This window comes from Sprattus sprattus, assembly GCF_963457725.1.
Source record: "Sprattus sprattus genome assembly, chromosome: 1".
NCBI classification, from domain to species: Eukaryota; Metazoa; Chordata; class Actinopteri; order Clupeiformes; family Clupeidae; genus Sprattus; species Sprattus sprattus.
The window spans coordinates 40,051,420-40,073,736 of NC_137920.1; the positions used below are offsets into that span (position 1 = coordinate 40,051,420).

A 22,317-nucleotide genomic window follows, 5' to 3' on the forward strand; every position below is an offset into this window, starting at 1 on the left:
GCAGGCAGACGTACATTCAATACAACAGTAATACATTGGCCTAAAACACTCACCACCAAGCCTGACTGCTAGTGTGCGTACACGACACACATCAGCACTAACTAAATGTGGTTATATCCCATTACCTAAATATCTTTAACAGATGTGGAAAATCCTGAGCCCCTTCAAAAACTGGGGAGTAACTTTTTAAAGGCATACATGACATGGCAGTTACCATGAGATGGCAGTTACCACTTTGAACAGCATTAACAATGTGACCCATTTCTTTGTCAACTGTTGATTTTGGTGAGACTTGGTAAACAACACTTTTTTTTATTTAGAAAACTATTTTTACCAGCAAATCGTGTAGAGCAACAATCATCCTCTAAGAACAAGAGGTAGAATGACTGAGCAAAAGTGGTCATTTAGGTATCTATGTAAAGTACAAAAAAATAATAACATGTAATTTTTCAAATTAAAGTGAACAAACGTGGATATTTGGATGAATCGCTTAAAAATGCTGAGTGCTTTTGTGTTCCATTTACAAACATGGAGTATTCTGTTGCTCGCTGACGTCTAGGTCTCTATGCTGCAAGTTGGTTACACTTCAAGACAGTTAAATGTAAAAGCAGTTCCCAGGGGAAGCATTTGGATTCATACATGTCAAACAACATGATTAAGGCTGGAAAATAGGGGTCACCATCTGGGCAAACCACCCTGAAAGGGAGGTAAGCAGTTCCCATCATGTGACCTGCAGTGGGCGCTCATCCTCTGAACAGGTAGGGGTTACTCGGGTGTGGCCTCTTCACTCTTCACATCACTCTTCGAATCCACTTCCTCATCGCTGTCCCCGCCTGAGCGACCAACAAGCCTCCTCACGTTGACAGAGTAGTCCCCGCGGCTGGAAACAAACCCAATGGAGTTTAATTGGAGATCATATGCTGCTTTTACCAAGTCAAAGGGAGCATAGAGTCACTAGCAATTACTCTTATGCAAATCCATTTGGATGGATAAATATACAATTTGAAGATGAGCATTCACTTATGCCACTCACAGAAGCAAGTTGTGGAATGGATACAATGATGGGTCACATGTTCAACAGAAAAGGAATTAATATGACCAGACTTACCGGAGTTTGCTCTTTAGAGTACTGACTTCACGGTTCATGCTGTCAGCAGACTCGGTGGCATCATCCAGTTCCCGTTGCAGCTTCCTACGGAAGGCGTTTGCACGTGTGGACTCCTCCTCCGCCTCCTCCAGCTGTCTCTTGAGCTGACGCATGCGGACGTTCAGCTTGTCGGCCTACAAGAGGGAGACCAAAAACAAACAGGCTTTATTTAACTGAATTGCAATGTGTGGAGGCTTCAAGGAACAGTGGCCATCAGGTTCACGCTGCATGCAAACCCTAGCCATGCCTCTGTGACCAACCTGGTCTTTGAACTGCTCCGTGTTGCGTCTCTCGTCATCGACTTGCAGCAGGATTTCCTTCAGTCTCTTCTCGGAGCGACGCACCAGTTTAGAGGCCACCTGTCGTTCTCTGGAGTTGGGGAAAAGAGAGAAACATCCCTAATCATACACCGACAACAGAACCACTTTATAAACCAAAGTAGTTTCTTTAAGAGAGTTACTCCCTCTGGTGTGTACTTTGGGCTTTGTAAATTCACTGACTGAAAAAGCTATACAACACACTAAAGGAAAGGGGGGAAAAATGGAAAAGAAAAATAGGTTCTCTTAAATGCTTCACCTCTAAACTCTCTGTCAACTGCGCAGGTAACAAAATACACCCGCACACTTTTTGGGTCGTATGATCTTACCTGGTTTCAGCATCAAGCTGCTCCTCAAGCAGTGCAATCTTGGTCTCTAGGGTAGCGATGGCGGACTTGTATTTGGACCTGACAGTATCCTCCATCTCTTGCAGTTTAAGCTTCAGCTCTTTGTTCTGGCGGTCCAGTTGCGAGCGGGCCCCCTCCAGGATCTGGCTGTTACTGCGCTCAGATGAGATCTCGGTGGTCAGCTGGTCGGTCTGTGGAGGACAGAAGCCAGAAGTGGTGAGCACGAGACCACACATTACAAGCAGACTGCATCTTCCGACTGGAAAACACTTTCAATTTCAGTCAACCAAATTGGTCATTCTTAGCCATTCAACCAGGTCTACCTGCAGATTGGCTTTCCTCAGTCGGTCGTTGGTCAGCTCGGTGTTGAAGTGCTCCTCCTCCAGCTCTTCCTCAAGCTGGGCGATGCGGGCCTCCAGCTTCCTCTTCTCCTCACTCAGCTGAGAGCTGCAAACAGGAAGGGGAAACATCAGCACTCCAGGACCAACACGCATACACAAAAACACTTTTTGTTATGGTGAGCATGACTCATCTCACTTCTTGCTATTCTGGCTGGCTATTTCATCCTGCAGCTCGTCCCGCTCATTCTGAGCCTGTTTCTTCGCCCGTTCAGATGAGGACAGATCCTGAGGAGAGAGTGAAATGCTTTACTGTGTGTAAACCATTTTTTATTGCTTTTATATTGTCAAATGTACCTATTCCATAATTACATTTTTAATTTATGTTATTATTTGTATACTTAATTTCTGAGTTGTTTAATGTGTTTTGTTTATTTATTTTGTCTGTTTTGTTTTGGTTTGTTTATTTTATTGTTCTTTTGTATTATGTAGCCTCAGTCAGGGCATTGCTGCAAAAGAGCCCTGTACTAATGATGAAATCAATGAAATTATAAGTAGGATAAGTAGTCAATGCAGGTAGGTGGGAGACTCCCTGGTTGCATACAAACCTCTTGAAGCTGGAAGTTCTCAGCCTCCATTGTTTTGCTCTTGCGCTCGTTTTCTTTGGCCTCATTGAGTGCTTCCTCCCTGGACATCCGCATATCCTCAAACTCTCGAGCCTGTTCCTTCATGTGGGCCTAGAGGAGAGGTCAAAGGGCAGGTGGGGGTGTCCAGTCAGTAGGTTCCAAGATGGTTTGTGAGCACACATGCACATGTAGCATGAGTGCCTGATGTTGAAGGGAGAGCTTTGGGACGTTACTGACCTGCAGTTTCCTGAGATGTTTCTGAGCCTCATCACGAGCCCTGTTGGCCATGTCGATCTGAGCTTCCAGCTCGGACAGGTCGAGCTCCAGCTTCTTGCGGCCAGCCATGGCCAGAGAGCGCTGCTTGCGCTCGTCCTCTAGCTCCACTTCCATCTCCCTCACCTGGAGGTGCAACGGAAGGCTTTACTGATGTGTTTTATGTTTGTTAGGTAACACTCTCAGACACAAAATGCAACACAATGTTTTTAAACTACATGGTATATGGATCAGATCAGAAAAAAATCCCATGGCCAGCATAACAAAAATAAAAATAAAAGAAGATAAAATAAATGAAACACCATCAAGCATGCATTCACCCACCTGTTTGATCAGCTGCTTCCTCTTTTCCTCGCCCTGTTCATCTCTGGCCAGCAGGTCCCGGTCAAACTGGGCCTTCTGGGCCTGCATGTTGACCTCCAGACGCAGCTTGGCATCTTCTGTGAGCTGCAGCTCATCCTCCAGCTCCTCCAGCTGGGTCTTCATCTCTTCAAGCTGCTGGTCCACCGCCCTCTTGGAGCGCGCCAGCTCATGGACCTACCCCAAGGAACAGAAGTGAATAATAATTAGGGGAAAATGCCTCCTTTGGTCTAGTAGCAAGATGACCATATCCCTCACCATCCCACACCTATTAATTAATTCTAGCATTAGAAAATGAAATATGTAAATGCAAGGTGCATCTATAAAAACAGAATGATCAGACTGATGGGCATGGCCTTACACTCTTGCCAACATCATCCTTGGAGGACACCAGGTTCTCCATCTCGGCCTTGAGCAGCTTGTTGGCACGGTCGAGGTCGTCCCTCTGGTCGGTCATGCTCTCCAGCTCCCGGGTGAGGGTCAGAGCCCGAGTCTCCTTCTCCCGGGCCTCCGCCTCAGCTCGGTCCCGCTCCTCAGCATACTTGGTGGAGATGCCCTTCTCCTCAGCCAGCATCTGCACAATAACAAGGCATGTTCTACTTTCTGTGATATGAAGTCTGCTTGCCCAAAGACAACATACTCACTTTAGCATAAACCAAGGGGGCAGGCAAGCTATTAATACATTAACTGTAGATTTGATTAAGAAATAATGAAATGGGTTTTTCGAAACAGGGCCATGTCATGATGACATGTTGTCTACCACTGGTGGTCCAGCTTCTAAAAAAGTACCTGATCAAACTTCCTCTGCTTCTTCTCCAGGTTGGTGACGATCTGGCGCAGATGGTCCTGATCCACAGTCATGTCGTCCAGCTCCTGCTGCAGGCGGGTCTTGGTCTTCTCCATCTTGTCGTAGGCAGAGTTCTTCTCATCCAGCTGCTGCACGACTCCCTCCATCTCGCGCTGCAAACGCTTCTTGCTCTCCTCCACACTCTCCAGAGACAGAGTCTCGTGCTCCACCTTCTTCTTCAACTCGGCTAGCTACAGGGGGGACGAGACAGGTGGAGTGCAATGAGGAAACAAGGACAGGTAGATGATTGAGCAATGGAGATTAAAGAGTGTGTGTGTGTGACTCCTCCTCTCTTTAGTTCCCAGGTCCTTCACTCACCTGGGACTGTGCGGTGTACAGCTGCTTCTCTACGTTCTTCTTGGCCGTCTCCTCTTCCTCAAGCATCTCCCGCAGGTTGCTCTGCTCATCCTCGATATGCCTCAGCTTGGTGGACAAGGTCAGTTTCTGTCGAGTCTCCTCTTCAAGGAGCACCTGGAGTGGTAAAAGAGGAGGCCAAGGAAAGACTATAAACAGACATTGTAGAATAGCAGATGTTCTGGAACATAAATATTTCAGAATAATTAACAGATAATCAAAAGGGAATCCATATCTCAAAACTGAGTACAGTACTTAAAGTATTGACAATTACACCTACAAGTCAGCAGGCATAACTATACATTTTTGACACTGACTAACTAGGCAGTCAAAACAAAACATTTCTGTGAAACTTGATCCATGTTTCTGGACCAATAGTGCATTAATGGAACAGACTAAATCAACACTCGTCGGCAGTTATATTTGCGTGTGAACTGCCAGTGTGTGTGTGTGTGTGTGTGTGTGTGTGTGTGTGTGTGTGGTTCATTCAGTACCTGGACATCCTGAAGCTGGGACTCCACAGCAGAGCAGTCCTTGTTGGCCTTAATGGACTTACTCTCAACTTCACTCAGCGTGCTGTTGACATGCTCCAACTCCGTCTGGAAAGATTGGTGGGGGGTGGAATAGACCGTTAATAAACCACCGCGAACCACACAGCACTGGCTCATGTCCAATATGGTATGTGCACTGAATGGATGAAGATGACTTAAAACAGAATTTTATAGACGACTACATAACTTTGCTAATTAACCGACACTCTGCATCTGTCAATCATTTCTTCAACTGTATATCATCCGAGTCACCTGCATCTTGGCCGCTTTGGTGGACAGTTCCTGCCTCTGCTTCTCGCTCTCTGTGTGCTTTATCTGGATCTCCTGCAGCTGGGACTCAGCCTTCTTCCTGCGTTGTTCGGAGTCGTTCTTGCTGTCGGACAGAGACTTCAGCTCAATCTGCATCTCATTCCGCTCGCTTTCAAGTGCCTGCTTCGTCTTCTCCACAGACACCTTGTTCTGTTGGCATGGAAACAAAAAGCACGGAGTCATATCTACAGAACATGCAGAAGCTTCGGTAGCTGAATCAATGTTTTGTTTAATGAATTTACTACACCGTGGTAGCTTTGCCGTACGTTTGCCAGCCAGCACTCACCCTTTTGGCCTGTTCCAGCTGCTCATTGAGCTCCTCAAAGGCCTGGTTGTGCTTCTGCCGCAGTTCACCTAGCATCGTTTCATGGGCCTTGGCCTCATCATCCAGAGTCCTCTTCAGCTCAGTTACCTCAGACTCTCGCTTAGCTCTGAAATGTTAACATCGTAGAGAAAAAGATGTAGGTACACGTCTCCATGTACTCATTGCAAGCATTCATAAATATTCTCCAACACAGCTCACTTGTCCATGATAATAATGTATTGTATTGCGTTTCTGACTAAGCACCCTCATAAGATCACTACAAGGCCTACGATCTGTGAGATGAGGCTACCTGAGCTCCTGCTGGGCCACAGTGGTGTCCAGTGTGTCCTCCAGCTCGGTCTTGAGGGCCTCCAGCTCCTCTGCCAGGTCCCGGCGGTGTTTCTCAGCCTTGGAACGGGCCCCCTTCTCCAGCTCTAGGTCCTCCTGCAGCTCAGACAGCTGAGCCTCCAGCTCCCGGATTTTCTTCTGGGCTGTGTTCTTCAGGGCAGCCTCCTCCTCAATCCTGAGGGAGGAGAAGATATGAGATTGTCAGCTGAAAACGACTGGGGTGCAAAAATTACTTGTGGCTGCATCTTCAAATCAATAATCGGAATCAACACAATATCCGTATCCCATTTCAACGATTTTGAATAGATATTATTTTTACAGATACAAGAACGAACTCTTTCATTGTTCAAGAGCTTTACAGGAAGAAAGCTACTTGTTGTGTGTGTGTGTGTGTGTGTGTTGGGGGGGGCAAGCTGGTGTCAATGACCCTACCTGGCTAAAGCTGCCTGAAGCTCCTCCTCCTTCTTGGCCAGCTGGGCGCGGAGCTCAGCTATCTGGGCCTGCAGCTCAGCCATCTGGTCACTCAGCTCAGAAGAGTCGCCCTCCAGCTTGCGCCGGCTCTTGTCCAGCTCCTGCCGCTGCTTCTCCTCCTTACGGAGACGGTCTGGACGGCAAAGAACGGAGAACAGCTTATCATTGTGCACATTAATTCGTGATCTCTTAGAGCCACACTAAGATTGGCAGCAAGCTATACACAGTAGGCCATCTTTTAAAAGTCTTTTCAGGTTTGCTCACCTTCCAAGTCGGTGAGCATGGCCTCATGCTTGTTCTTGAGTTTTTGAAGACTCTTGGACTTCTCCTCCTCTTCAGCCAGGATGGCAGTGAACTCAGAGATCCTCTCCTCAAACTGTTTCTTTTCCTGCAAATGAGAACATGGCATACACATAGGTTAAACATTTAACTCATAGCAACTTGACTCAACCAAGCAATATTAGAAGCCTGGAATTGGAGCCCTGAGGTGAAATGCTTTACAAAAGGCAGCCAATCCATTTTCTTGTATCAAATAGCATTATGTTTCCATCACAACAACCCATAGCCATCAGAATACCTGAAAACATCTGACAAACCTTGTTGAGCTTGTTGTTCTGGTCATCCAGAATCATGACGTCCTCTTCAATCTTCTTCAGCTTGGCATCTGTAGTGACCTTCTCCAGCTGCAGCTTCTGCCTGGCTGCCTCCTCCTCATCCAGCTGCTGCTCCAGCTCCTGCATGGCATTAACAGAGGTCTTAATTAATTAGAGAGGTCTAACCCATTTTGCATACCACTTTCCCCATCTCCAAAACTAACCAACACAACTTCACCAATCCTCCTGAACATGTATAGCTAATAGCAGACCTAGCAAGTTTGGGCAATTTTGATAGACTGAAAGTTCTTTCCTTCAGGAAATAAAAATGTCAAACAGACTAGGCAATGACAAACAACTAAACCATAATCAAGATATTTATTGTGCAAGTCATGTAAGTGTTATGTACTGGTCATATTTAGGACCCTTCTACTATTTCTATTATCAAAAGCAAATTCCGCAATCATCATAGCCTTCCTCTGCAGAGTCATTCACATTTTAATCAGACTTTCGCCTCTCAAACTGAAACTGACCGAGATGTTCTGCTGCATCTTCTTCTTGTCTGTCTGCAAATGGGTGACGCGCTCTTCCTCCTCTTCCACACGGGACTCGAGGTCATGGAGGATGTCCTCCAGTTCTTGCTGCCTGGCCGTCAGGCGCCCTCGCACCTCCTCAGCCTCAGCACACAGCTCCATTTCAGCTTGCAGCTGCTCCTGCAGAGCCATCTTCTCAGTCATAATCTGGAGGGAGAGGGGAGCGACGAGGGTTAAAAAGGAGAAATGCAGACCATATAACAGAATCATGCATTAGAGCAAGGCAAATCAATTGCCATCAACATTTCATAAACAGGGATACCATCTTCTGTACAGGGGGTGGAGCTGAGGTATAGTGTAGTGCACTAAGGGCTGTTGGGTAGTGTAGTGCACTAAGGGCTGATGTGTAGTGTAGTGTAGTGTAGTGCACTAAGGACTGATGGGTAGTGTAGTGCACTAAGGACTGTACCTGCTCTTGCTTGTGCTCAAATTCCTTGAGCTGCTGCTCGGCCTGCTGCTGCATCTCCTTCACCTTCTCCAGTTCCTCCTCTCTGGCAACCATCTCCTCCTCCTGCCTGGTCACCTGCAGCAGGGGCTTCACCTGCAGGAGAAGACAAACAAGAGTCTCAGATCTTTACATGTTCATATTCTGATACTTCCATGCAGAGAGAAAACTTCAGGCAGTACGCTACAGCATTAAAAAAAAAAAAGGAACATTGAATGGACGTCACCTTGGTGAAGAGTCTCCACCACTGCCAGTTCTTGAGTTTGAGGTAGGCGGCACAGTTCCTCTGGATCACCCTCATGGCGGTCAGCTGCTGCTGCCTCTTGGCAAAAGATCTGATGGCGGAGGTTCAGGTCATGCTTTAATAAAATAATGAGCATTTTAAACTGAAAGTTTGTCTAGTGTAGTCAACGCCACATAATTCCTGCGTACTTGCGTGCGACATAGCCCCTGCACCAGGACTGGAAGCTGATGATGACGTCTGTGATCTTCAGGTCCCTCTCCTCCTCCAGGTGGGCCAGGACTCCGGCACGGAAGAACACTTTGCTCTGGCCGATCCGATAGAGGTTAGGGTCCAGCTCCAGGGATTTGATCTGACCGGAGAGAATGGAGACAACCGAAGACAGTTTATGTCAACAACCGAAGACAGTTTATGTAAACAAATGAAGACAGTTAATGTCAACAAGTGGAGGCATGAGTGCAAGTAGAGGGCGCCAACAATGAGTCAGTAGTGTTTCTCACCATGAGGGCACAGGCTTGTTTGCCATCCATGAACCCTTTGGGAATTGCGCTGGGAGTAAGGATCTCATACCTGAATGGGAGAAATCATACATCCTGAATTGGTCTTAAATACTACAACACACAGATGCAGACCTGTCTGTGTTCAATCTGTGAAAAAGGGGTCTGGTGATACAAGACAAACAGTATTTAGGTGAGATAACTCTACCTCTGTCTGAACTCCTGGAAGACGATGCGATTGGGGAAACCCTGTCTGCAAATACGGATGCCCTCCAGGACACCGTTGCATCTCAACTGATCCAAGACCAGCTGGGACTCCAGTTTACCAGCCTGTGAGCAGAACAGGTAACATAAGGATTATCACCATTTTAAATAGGTCACCAAATAAGTCATTTTCAGACTTTGCCATTTTAACAGCCTTGGTTCATTCCGCTTAGATCCACACCTTCTTTTCGTGGTTGGGAATAATGCAGCGGACAAAGTTGGGGTTGGTGTTCCTCAGGGTCGTCATCAGGTTGCTGAGCTGCTCCTTATAAAGCTGCCCAACAGTCCGGAACATTCCCTTACGGGTCTTGAAGGCCCCATGCAGTGAGTCAGCCATTCCAGCCACCTTATCTAGTCCGACAATACGGTCCACTGTAATGAAGGAGATGAAAAGAAAAGATAAATCCCACACACTTGGTCACTGTAATCATTTTACTGTTTTCAAGTATGTTTTTAATGACATTAGTAAACTGCAAGCACAGTTTGCATCACAGTGTTTTACTTCTAGGGCCTGAAATTCATCCACTAACCATCTTTCCACAGTTCAGACACAAACTTGTCAGAAGACTGGTTGAGCAAAGACACCACACTCTCATTCAGTGGATCCATGTTCTTCGTTAGCCATTCATCTGCTTTGTAATCCACCTAAGAACATAGGAACAGGATTAACAAGTTAGTGTGACACCTGATACTTCAAGGTGGTTCCCCTCTCTCTCCATGGGCTTGTAACCCTGTGTTATGTAAACAAAGCAAGGTTGTTGAAACCTACCCTTCCAGCATAGTGGACAATACAGAAGTCAGCATCGTCCTTCAGCTTCTTGGGCTTGAAGAACTTGGGGTGGTCACCCTGCTCTTGACACACCTTCTCCACAAAGGACTTGTTGGTGGCTTTGGGGAACCAGCACTCCTCATCCAGCAGGGCCAAGACTCCAGGAGGACCAGACTGGGAACACACGACACGACAACACGATTGAAGGGAAGAGCGGCAATTGTACATAGGACAGAAAGCCGAATAAAGCTGAGCATTTCTTAAGAATCAAAAGAGGAAGCCAGAATAAGAACAGAGAGGTGGAAGTGCGGAAGGAGAACTGGGTGTTATTTTGTCTGATCAGTATCAATGCTGTGGTGACATACGGGCCTCTCGATGAGATCAATGCAGGGTTGCAGGTCCAGGCCGAAATCGATGAAGCTCCACTCGATGCCCTCCCTCTGGTACTCCTCCTGCTCCAGGATGAACATGGTGTGGTTGAACAGCTGCTGCAGCTTCTCATTGGTGTAGTTGATGCAGAGCTGCTCGAAGGAGTTCAACTGTAGCAGAGGAAAGGAGATAAGGTTCAAAATGAGCCTCTACAAAATAAGGTCAACCAGTAACCACCACCACCATAATCAAAAGGAAACAGGGAACCACATACTACGTTGGAGAATAAACACAGTTGGCAACAGCAACCATAAATGTCAAAAACATCAAGCCACATGCTTTCCATACCTCAAAGATCTCAAATCCAGCAATGTCCAGGATTCCGATGAAAGAGGCACCCTGGCGCTTGGTCTTGTCCAGGGCTTTGTTGATGCGCATGACCAGCCAGCGGAACATCCGCTCATAGGTGGCCTTGGCCAGGGCCTCCACGGCAAACTCTGCCTGCTCCTGCGTCTGGGCCTTCTGCACGTAGTCACGACCCACCTTAATGCGGGGTGACAGGATGGCGCGAGTGAAGTCCGTTACATTGATGCCAAAGAGGTGGCAGACCTTCTGTGCAGCTAGGGGGGGGAAAAAAGACAGAAGTGTGGGTGAGTGGCAGCCCGGGAAATAAACCGACGCACATGGCATTGGTTTAGCATGGTCTAGTCTAGTTAAAACGAGATCACAATTGACTGAAAAGTACCAGTGTCATCGGGCATGGCAGCCTGGTCCGTGTGGCGCTCCTTCTTGAAGGACATGTTACCCAGCTGAAGAACAGATGACACCACCTTCAGCAGACCTGGGGGTGGACAACGTTTTAACATTAATGGGCTACCTATACTTTTATGTACACACACACACACACACACACACACACACACACACACACACACACACGTCTATATGGCACTCTGGCTCACCAGTCTGCTCCTCCTCTGGAATGCTCATGATCTTAAAGGCATCTATGGTCTCCTGAAACACATCCCGGTCTTGTTGGCCTGGGATGGTCACGTTGCCATTGGACAAGAAGCGATACTTGCTGTGGTCTTCCAAACACAGCTCAGCTATGAAGATATGCATCAAATTAACATTGCACACTTGTAAAATAGTTTTGGCCATTATTTGCATCAAAGACATCTTTTATTTAAATTGTAAAAGTATTCCTTTGATCTGAGGACAAAGACTTACTCCTCTGTTTATCTCCTGCCCCAGCTAGCAGGTAGTAGAACACATGGAATGCCCGTTCCTCTCTGGCTTGTCTAATGGCACGGGATTTTTCCAGTAGATCTAATCAGAATCAGTCGTCAAGGCAGAACAGAACTGATGAAGAGGACCTCATTACTCCACTATGACATTTCTAATACTGTACAAAAGCACCAATACGTGACAACCATCCAGGAGGACATAAACAGTCAGTGTTGACAAAATGCAAAAGGATACAAGTTTCAATATTGGCCCCAACAATATAGCCATTTACATCAAAGTTGATCCTGATGAACTTCCCCTGAGAGAGAGAGAGGCATTACATTCCAGTACGAATTGAATTTGTTGAAAAAAAGACATTATTTTAACAGTCCATTAAGATTCCATAGCAAAGGTTCTTACAAATCGGGAGGAGTTGTCGTTCTTGACCGTCTTGGCATTGCCAAAGGCCTCCAGGATGGGGTTAGCCTGCAGAAGCTGCTTTTCAAGTTCTCCCTGGTGGACAGCATTAAGAGTTCACACACATTTAGCATGATTACCATTGGAGAATGTAAAATGTCATACTGATTTGCAAGACGGTCTGATCTCTATTATTTTGCAGCACTGGAACGTGTCAATGAATCTGTCGAGACACGTTCTCCATTAGCCAACCGTCTCCTGCTCTGGAACAGGCGGTAGGTTAAGAGAACAAACCTGCCTAAGCTTGCAAAGTATGTTCATTATACAGACATGACACTTGGTGGTTATAAAGCCACAGCTGTCAAACAGATTCAAGTCAAATATATGTCTACAAAGTACTTGAGTCATATCAAGGATTTCAACTACACAAAATCAGAAGGAACATTTTATTTTATTTTTAAAATCCAGCACAGTGGCCACGCTGCTAGTGGCCACAAAAACTGAAGTGGTCATTAAGGTGAGGTTCTAATGGCTGGTCTGACACCGCATAAATCTTCAACGGCCCCAGAACATGCTGCAAGAGACGCAGAAGATTACTCAAGAACACATGTAGATGACAGCCCCTTTCTCCGCAAGCAGAAAAGTCCCAAACAAGGGAGTACAGCACAGAAACCATACAGATTGGCCACAACAGAGCTGAGAGGACGACTTGCAGGACAAATAAAAAAAAAAAAAAAGACACAAGAGAGCTGGACAGGATGACAAATGTCAAAAAGATGACAATCCATTTTGGAAGGAGCTAGCTGGAAGCACAAGCCTTCTTTTGTAAATACACATTTCAGTCGTGTTAGCAGTGTATTCTATGAATGCGGTGAATGAAAATGAACTCAAGCCAAAGCCTAGACAAACGTGTGCTTGTGGAGCACAGAAAGCACAGAGCCTGCGGAAGAGACGTTAGTAAGGAGTCTGTTTTAAGGAGACGCTCATGCTGAGGAGACCGGGCTAGGAGAGGCAACTCACATGAGACAGGACTGCATCTCTCTGCAACAGGGGAGACAGAGAGAGAGAGAGAGAGAGAGAGAGAGAGAGAGAAACAACTTCAACCACTAGGAAGTGATGTAACTGAACACTGCACACTGTTGGGTTGACTCATACCTCTACTAGGCAATACTGCTTGCATTGCTCACTCTTGACAAGTGCATGACCACACACACAGTCTCTTGCTGGAGGGGTACACTGAAAGGGGGATGGGTAGGGAAACATTTCTCTACAGGGCATGTGCTCAGGCACCAACAAGCTCAATCTCACACACACACAAAACTCTTACACACACACAAACTCTCTTACACACACACACACACACACACACACACTCACACACACTCACACACACTCACACACACACTCACACACACACGGTCATTAGAGGAGGAGAGCAGGTCTGAGCTTGAAAGGAATGCCAACATGACCCCTAACAAAAACAGAAGGCAGTTTTCTATCCTATCTGTGGTGAGGCCACAAGGAGGAGGACTGGAGTGGATTGAGACGGGTAAAGATAGAGGAGGAGAAACACAAGGAGGAGGACTGGAGTGAGATGGGTTAAGGCAGAGGAGAGTCATAAGGAGGAGGACTATGATGGGTAAAGACAGAGGAGGAGGAACAGAAGGAGGAGGAGGACTGGAGTGAGATGGTAAAGACAGGAGAGAGCCACACAAGGAGGAGGAGGACTGGAGTGAGATGGGTTAAGGCAGAGGAGAGTCATAAGGAGGAGGACTATGATGGGTAAAGACAGAGGAGGAGGAGGACTGGAGTGAGACGGGTAAAGATAGAGGAGAAACACAAGGAGGAGGACTGGAGTGAGATGGGTTAAGGCAGAGGAGAGTCATAAGGAGGAGGACTGGAGTGAGATGGGTTAAGGCAGAGGAGAGTCATAAGGAGGAGGAACAAGGAGGAGGAGGACTGGAGTGAGATGGGTTAAGGCAGAGGAGAGTCATAAGGAGGAGGAACAAGGAGGAGGAGGACTGGAGTGAGATGGGTAAAGACAGTGGAGAGACACAAGGAGGGAAGGGTTCAGGTGGAGGAGGTTGTAGACATTCATGAGGAAGAGACCTCAAGTGAAAAGGAAGAAAAATATATTTATAACAAAATATTGGACAGAGTTCACTGGACTGACCGGGTCCTTCTTGAGCTTGAACGACGACGCGACATGAGCCAGATACTGGATAACCTTCTTTGTGTTTTCAGTCTTTCCAGCACCGGACTCACCCCTGACAGAGAGAGAGAGAATAGAGATGGAGAGAGAGAGAGAGCAAAAGAGATGGAGAAAGAGAATGGAGATGAATGGACGGATCAATGTACAAATGAAAAAAGTTGTTCCAATTTTGCTGTTTGCATTTCCCACAATCAATCATTAATTGACAGTCCAGTTTCAGAAGATCTGCCTGAGAAGTGATATCCGTTTCCTGTCTGACTCTTCTCACACTTGTAAACTTGTCAGAATAGAAATAGCCGTTGAATGGCTGAATGACTGCAGCCACTTCACCCGCTACCCCCTTGGAGATGATCTCTTTTCAACCACAGACTGTCACTACATGAAACTTCAACTTACGTGCACAGGATGGACTGGTCCTCTCGATCTGAGGTTAAAAAAGAAAAGAAAAAAGGACAGCCAGGGTTAACAATCATAATCATCAAACACAGGTTGTTGCTTAGGAGAGCCATTCTATGACATCTCTAAGGCCTTGGGGCAAGTGCTAAGCTTGTGCGCATTTTACATGGTATAATATAAATGAAAAGGAAAGAATTTCCTGTGAGAAGCTAGGCACACTGAAAAACATGACATGGAACAATGGTTATGCCCTTAGCTAAGTAGACCTTTTATGACACACAAGGCTGATGTAGGTATAGGTATCTGGCTAAATACGGCTATGATTTCTGTACTAAAGACTCATCATGACTCACCATCTGAAGTTCCAATGACTGTCTTGCTTTATTTGTGAGTGAAGTGTATAAGTGGAATAGATTAACCTTCTAGCTATGTATATTGCCCTCTCCCTCCTTCACGCCCGTAGAGTAGAGGTGAAGCAATGGTGGGTGACTAGTACGAGCTCCTTCAGAGTGGTTTTTACTATCGTGAGTGTTTGTTCAGGCGTGTCTGTGTGTTTGCACACGCTCACCCTGCATCATGCTCCTGTAGGCTGTATCTGTGATGGCGTAGATGTGAGGGGGCAGCTCGTGCCTCTTCTTGCCCTTGTACATGTCCACAATCTCCTCCGAGTAGATGGGGAGATTCTTGTAGGGGTTGATCACCACACAGAAGAGCCCCGAATATGTCTGAAGAAGAGTCAACCACAAGTCTGAATGAATAACTTTTACTCTTATGACAGAGCAATGTCACTCTGGTCAACGTTTACTGAAACAAACCAGCATTTAATATGCTGAAAATATATGGTCAACTCTACTACTGATGAATGTCTTACAAAAACTAGAGACTTGAACATTGTGGAAATAGTCACAGGACTGACAAAGAGTCATCCATAACGTTATTCAGTCAGTGAGCAGAATTGACGGCTACACTAATAATAATGCATTTCGCTTGCAGTCAAATCCAAATTTAAAAAGACGAGTTCTACTGTGCAAAGCTATTTCTATGTTCAACTGTCCCCTTGTGCATCATACTCACGTAGATGAGGCCAGAGTAGTATCTCTCCTTGAGGTTGTGCAGCACAGAGGCTTCATTGAGGCAGGTGAGCTCAGCCATGTCCTCCACCTTGCTGAACTTGGGAGGGTTCATCTTCTGCAGGTCATCCTTGTTCACCTTGACCTTCTTGCCAGAGTCGGTGAGTTCCACCAGGCACTCCTCTCCCTTCTCCTCCTTGATGGAGCCCGGTTCGAAGCCCACCTTTTCTGAGGGCACCCATACCAGCTTCTTGGAAGCCCAGTCGGCCTGCTCCAGAGGGTTGTTGATGGAGTTGCGGTCAACGTAGAGAAACTTCTCTGCACTTGACATGGTTGCTATAAGGAGTGGAGAGGAGCTGTCATTAGAGGATTCTTCTACATTGGAGCCATTTGGACTCATACTAACTGCTGCGTTGCCCATCATACAGTTATGGCAACATTTATATGAGACAAACCTGGACCTGGAGTGCCACCGAGTCTGAATATTAAGCCTTCCAACACACCTGTCAACCATTACTCATTCTCCTTGACTGGCTACACCTGGTTAAACCTTCAATCACATACTTGGGCAGTGCTCTTTAGTGAAATAGGGTAAAGCTAAGGTATTTCAGCACTTACACCTTTACAATCTAAACTAGCCATACCACAATACATGTTATGGTGTACTGTGTATCACACAAGACAACTCAAAACATTCATAATATGAACATGCAGAAATAATAAATACATTTGGCAAATACATTAGGCATTTGACTTTTGCACTGTCCATTAACTAGCCAAAAAATTGAATCTTCATACCATTTCCTAAGAATGTATTACTCTAATCAGTCATGTCTGCATTGATTGTACGTGCAAGAGTTAAACAGATGGTTCAGATGATTACTAGTCAGTGTGTGACACACCTCTGCCTGAGCACACCGTATCTCCAGCTCACCCCAGCATCATATCAGGCTACAATCTGGGATCACCTGGACCCTGAGGGCCTTCAGTCAAAACCAAACACAGACTGTCCCTCCACACTTTCTCCCCATTCCTCTGTTTGTCCTGACATCAAGGGTCGCATACCAGCATGGACCAGTAATTATACAAGGAATTCCATAGATTCCCAATCCTCACTCCTGGCTAATCATCTCACCTCTGCCTCTCTGAAGTTATTGCATATCAAGACTTTATTTGTCTTCGTCTGTAATCTACCATAGACGGCATGATTCCAGGGTTCGTTGGTCATCTGCATGATGAGAAAATCAATTTGATTTTGTACACACACGTTAGTCTTTCATTCACATTAATGTATCCCAAAGCATTTTAGTTTTCTGGTCTTGTCCAATTTTAGTGGCATTTCAGATTTGAGCTCCTAGCCCAATACTGCCTAAGCTGGGGAAAGACTGGAGACTCTCCCCCTCCTTTGAAGTGGAGCGGAGGGGAATACACAACTGGAGGCAGGAATGCTGGAGCAAGTTTGGACAAAGAGAGAAATTTCATTATGAGCCCCACCCTAAGCACCACAGCCACCACTACCCAAACAGTGCCATCTTTATCCAGCACTTTTAAGAAGGTCAATCCTGTGGATTTTAAAGCGTATTGTTTTAAAACAGCTGCTTGGACAACCAAGCAAGTTCAAATATGCAAAGACAGTACAGTGCATTTATGATTTAGCGTAAATGTTAATGTGTTGCCCATTGCAGCATTTAAGATGAAGGTGAGTGTGTGTGTGTGTGTGTGTGTATGGAGTGTTAGTGTGTGTAGAGTGTCTGTGTGTCTGTGTGTGTGTGTGTGTGAGTGTGTGTGAAGAGTGTTAGTGTAAGTGTGTAGAGTGTGTGTAGAGTGTTAGTTAGTGTGTGGAGAGTTAGTGTGTGAATTGCTGTGGAAGTGAGCTCCAACTCAACTCAAATCTCCTCTCTCAGTAGGAGAAGCATGACTCAGTCACTGATCCCTCACTCATCCTTATCTGTGGCAGATTACTCCAGGTTCCCCATCTACTCACTATAAGTACGCAGTCAGACTAAGCTAATCAATCTCAGATAGCTGTGAAGAGGATCCCTCCCTCCATCCATATAGCTCCAGCAATCTTAAGCCTGAAAATGAATGATCTGTCCAACCCTTAATGGCTGACGCTCCTGAACACAAACACAGACTTGGGGCTCCCTGCCAACTTACAAGCTGCTGCTCCTCTCCTTCAGGAGGCTGGAGGCAACATTAGAACCATCCCCAATTCCTCCCGATTCATACATTTGCACCAAACCCTAACTGCTACTTATTGTAGTTCTAGGCACTGTTCATCCAGCCTAGGGCTTGTGCTATGAAGCAGGATTTTGGGCTTAGCCAGGTAACTTCAGGTTCAACCCTGGGTTGGCAGAGTCACGACAGTGGTTCACTTTTTTACCAGGGTACAGCAACAGAATTGCTTTTAGCCTGTGATATATTATTATACATTTTAAAACGGTACTTCTTGAGATTAAGATGCAGCTCTAGACTTTTCAATGTTTGTGATTGGCCACATGGTGCAAACACTGCCTCTTTTACACTGAGCTTGATTGGGTTGATAACCACCATGTGACATTGTTTATGTGTGACTGCAGTTGTTGGGTTTTTGTCAAGCCAGCCAAAGGAAAGCTACCCTGGCTACGTTAAACTTGCCTAGTCACATTCTCTTGTGTATCTAACCCAGTCAGGCCTTAACAGACAATGAGAGGAACACAAGATAATCAAATCATCTGAAGGCAGGCCAAGTCCTTGAGTCCAGTAGAGACTGTGTCAATACGGAAAGAGGGGTCCCTTCCCAGTACTTCCTAACAATTGCTTATGTCCCTACAGCTGTTTGTGCTAGCGCTCTTGGTGAGGATATCTGTGGGGAAAGTGAGAGCCCATAAGAGAGGGATAAAGAGATTAGGCAGAGAAGGGGGTCATCAGCTCCTGTCTAAGTGTATTAAGGACTCAGACACAGGTGCTGTAATCAAATGAGGACACACCAAGAGGAGGAGACAAAACAAATACAGAAAAACAAACAAAACGGCGGGTCCACGGGGGTATAACTTTACAGGAAAACCAAAACGATAAAGAATGTCCAGCAGAACACAGGTTAAAACCCCTGTGTACAGGTAAAGGCAGCGCATGTTGCTTCTGTTATCTGATCACCATTTAGAGGTAGGTGCATGCACTGCTGAAAGGCTTCAGATCAGGGCCAAAGTCAGCCTTGTGTGGGCGGCATGAGTCATGTGCTGCCGCTCTGCAGACATGGCTTTCAATACTTGGGACTTGTGTGAGGAGGTTTTAGGAAGTCAGAACACGGCAGAACCAAAAACCACCTCCTGCTCTGACCACAACAGGCAATACTGTGCTGAAAAGCACATGACAAACACTGCAGCAAATTGACTACCGTGCAGATCACTGTGAGAGGATGTGTCCCCATAAGACGAAGGTGTTGACACATCCGCTGCTGAATCCGCTTTGATGTGGCCATCTTATCTACCCTGTTACATCTGCAATGACTGGGAGTCATCTCACCAGCAACTTCACCGGTACTAGCATATGAAGGGGTACATTTATGTACAGTAACCAAAGTTTAAACAAACATTTATCACACCCTACTTCACGACTACTGTGCAAAGGGAAGGAACCTCTCGCCCTAACCATGTCAAACCCATCAGCTTATTTGCAGGACAAAAAATCAATAAAACATAACACCACATACCTTAATGGTAGGACAGGTTCAACAGTGCAATAGGGTTAAGTGTGACTGAGGCAGAAGACACAGAAGGATGGAGGACACCCTCTTATAGAGACATCCATGCACAGTAGAGCAGTTCAGGCTACGAACCGTTCAGTCACACGTTTACCACACTCGTCACTCACTCACTCACTTCATCCGTCTGTCTGTCTGTCTGTCTGTCCCTGCTTCCTGGCAACCTGCCATTCTCTCTCTTCTGCTCCTGGCTGTCATTCAATCCCTGCTCTAAGCCCTGCTGCCAAGCAGAAGCTGACCCAGAGAGCGGGCTAATGCTCTGGGTCCAAGTGTTTGCACATGCTTTAACGCAAACAACACTTCCTGGTGTCTCTCAGTCATATTCTGGAGCTCAACACTTCCTGGTGTTTTTCAGTAATGTTCTTGAGCTCAACCACCAGGGTGGCAGAGTTAGACATTCAGATGCCAGCATTGGCAGCTCAAGTTGTCTTCTGAACCCTGCATGTGAGGTCATCTTTTAGGCAAATGATCTTTTAGAGCACTAGCAAAGGAAGAGCCCCAAAGGTGAGGGTGAATGAGCCAGGGTGAAAGGCTGAGTGAGGGAGCAAAACAGGGGAGCTGTAAGTCAGGGTGTGTGCTTACATAATAAAGGCAAGTAATGCCACATTCTACTTTAAAAAAAAAAAAATCAAAAAGGAATCTCAAGTTTTGGGCTTTCATGAGCAATGAGGTTACAACAGTGGTTACATTTCAAAACGGTTTGAATCAACAACCCAGAGGACATCCTTTTACTACAAGAGTCAAAATGGAGTAATGACTATTGATGTAGCCACACTTATTTCATGGAGGTCGCAAACGGTTTGTTTAACATTAGGCTTAACACTCTATTTACATGTAGTTCAAGTAGTTTACTACCGAGACGCATCTAAAAACAAAAAGGTTCAACCTGCATCCATCATGCCTTTCGTCAATAGCATGCAATTAGCCCAGGGGAGTCCGAAGTAATTTGGCATTAACAACGCTCAAATGGCTTGATTGGCAAACAATCATGATTGGACATGATAAGGAATGCAATGGCATCAGCTTTAATGAGTTCGGGGGTCATACGACGAACCAGGAACTAGTGAATTACAAAGTGGAAAACACCCTAATTTGGATACATTTTAAAATTAAGGCTACCTTGTTCCGGTATGCTACACAAGTAGGATACATTTTGAAGTGAAACTCTTAGATTAAAAAGCGAACCTAGGATCTTCCACTTGGGTCTGGGTGCTAGTTTTCCTAAATTAGAAATGAATGAACGTTCATTTAGTTCAGTTTACACCGATGCTTAGTTCCATTACAGTGTGAAGTTATAGTTGAAATGTTTCAAACACATCCGGTACATTTCTTAACAGAAATCCAGTAACCACACGTGGTTGTAATAATGACTTACCTTCACGAATATGTTATACTGTCGAAATACGCTGCACAGTTTACAGCGGTGTGCTGACAGACTATCAGAGCAAACAGGTAACAACTCGACGGCTCACCTGTTAAGTTGCAGGCGCTCGAAGGGGTGTCCGTGTTACAAGAAGACAGCTCACTTAATGCTGCACACCACTTCCTTGTCAAGTCACCGTGTGTGCGCCCTTCCTTGTATAGTAATATTTGTTGTGTCTTCCTCTTTTGCACTCTCTTGTATCTTCCTCTGTGCGCTCACTCTTGTCATGCAGCTTAAATGTCCGGGAGTGGTTCGTGAGGGATCAACGTTCGATTGCTTTGAAACGCCCACTTATATCAGTCGCTGATATTTTGCATGCCCTTACAGGCGTCAGTCAAACTCTAACAAACACAAATGCGATACACACTTTCTCGAATCTTGCTATTGATAGGTGAACGTCGGCCCCTCCTTTCTCAGCAAAAAATGGTCTCTTGCAGGTATTATCGAGGGTGCTTCAAACCCAGGTTATAGTTTTGGCGAGGATTAAAGTTTTTTTTATATATATATAATCAGAAAGCCTTCTTTTAAAAACCACACCAACATGTGTTTGTTAAGTTTGTTGTCATTCACGCTGAGAAAAACAAGCCTTCTTAACAATTGGAAGGCACAAAAACTCACAGGAATGTGGTTTAGAGCCTTGCCTGTACCTGCAGACCTGCAGTGATTTTCCACACTGACTGAAAAGGATGAAGGAAGGAATGAGGGTGAGGGATGAATGCTATTGAGGAGGATGAGTCAATAAGAAGAAAGATAAATACAAATTTAACAGTGGAGAGATTCATGTACTTCGCTGTCACAATGCTAGCACTATGCACTAGCCAGCAGTGTTTAGGGCTGGGACATTGGTCAACAACAACATAATTGCCGTCTGAGTGAATTTGCTGAAACATTTTTAAGGGAGATTGTGGAAAATGATATGAAAGGTCATCATATTGTCTCCCGGATATCTAGGGTTAGGTATCTATCTGTCAGTCAGTTTTAGAAGTCACATTGTTCAAGTCACATTCTTACAAATGACCAAATGACTGCAGCTCAGACAAAAGATGACGAGATAGAGGCGTCCACAGACATTCCAGTACATGTAGATTATAAGGAAGATACAGAACCACAGAATGTGGAGGAAGATGCAGACCTGGACAGATCTGATCAAAACAGAAAGGAACTTTTTGCATTCACTCAGGTGGGTCGTTCCTGCCTTATACGGTCAAAGACAGCAGCAGCAGCAGGAGAGAGAGGTGGAGGTGTGGTCCATTGTGTTGGCAGACCTGGTGTAGAGTTACTGCACTCCCCTCTTCATGCTATCCCTCCATCCCACTTTTCGCTCTTCCCTCTGACCCCCCCCCCCACACACACACACACACACACACACCCACCCACCCCCAGACCTACCCCACCCCCCCCTTTCTAGTTTGGTCAAAATCTGTGTAACATCAGAAGGTGGAAAGCAAGACTTGTCACAACATGGCC

The 22,317-nt window shown here is 45.8% G+C and overlaps 1 protein-coding gene across 1 annotated transcript; it reads right to left on the minus strand.

Moving 5' to 3' along the window:
* Positions 1–765: 765 nt before the first annotated feature.
* Positions 766–20,953, minus strand: myh9a (myosin, heavy chain 9a, non-muscle; the record flags this gene model as incomplete). Its single annotated transcript, XM_080852407.1, has 41 exons — positions 20,900–20,953; positions 15,690–16,021; positions 15,184–15,340; positions 14,616–14,643; positions 14,181–14,274; positions 13,028–13,048; positions 12,011–12,103; positions 11,846–11,909; positions 11,594–11,692; positions 11,326–11,469; positions 11,109–11,204; positions 10,712–10,983; positions 10,360–10,533; positions 9,995–10,168; positions 9,756–9,870; positions 9,407–9,597; positions 9,170–9,291; positions 8,965–9,034; positions 8,656–8,816; positions 8,450–8,558; positions 8,188–8,319; positions 7,719–7,925; positions 7,189–7,326; positions 6,857–6,980; positions 6,554–6,725; positions 6,084–6,296; positions 5,756–5,900; positions 5,413–5,619; positions 5,104–5,208; positions 4,574–4,726; positions 4,198–4,446; positions 3,770–3,982; positions 3,373–3,585; positions 3,013–3,174; positions 2,758–2,886; positions 2,349–2,437; positions 2,135–2,258; positions 1,794–2,002; positions 1,408–1,516; positions 1,109–1,281; positions 766–880 (listed from the first exon to the last, which is right to left on the minus strand). The coding sequence occupies exons 2-41, from the start codon at positions 16,014–16,016 to the stop codon at positions 766–768; spliced, it is 5,892 nt and encodes a 1,963-aa protein (XP_080708533.1). The 5' UTR covers positions 16,017–16,021; positions 20,900–20,953.
* Positions 20,954–22,317: the final 1,364 nt, after the last annotated feature.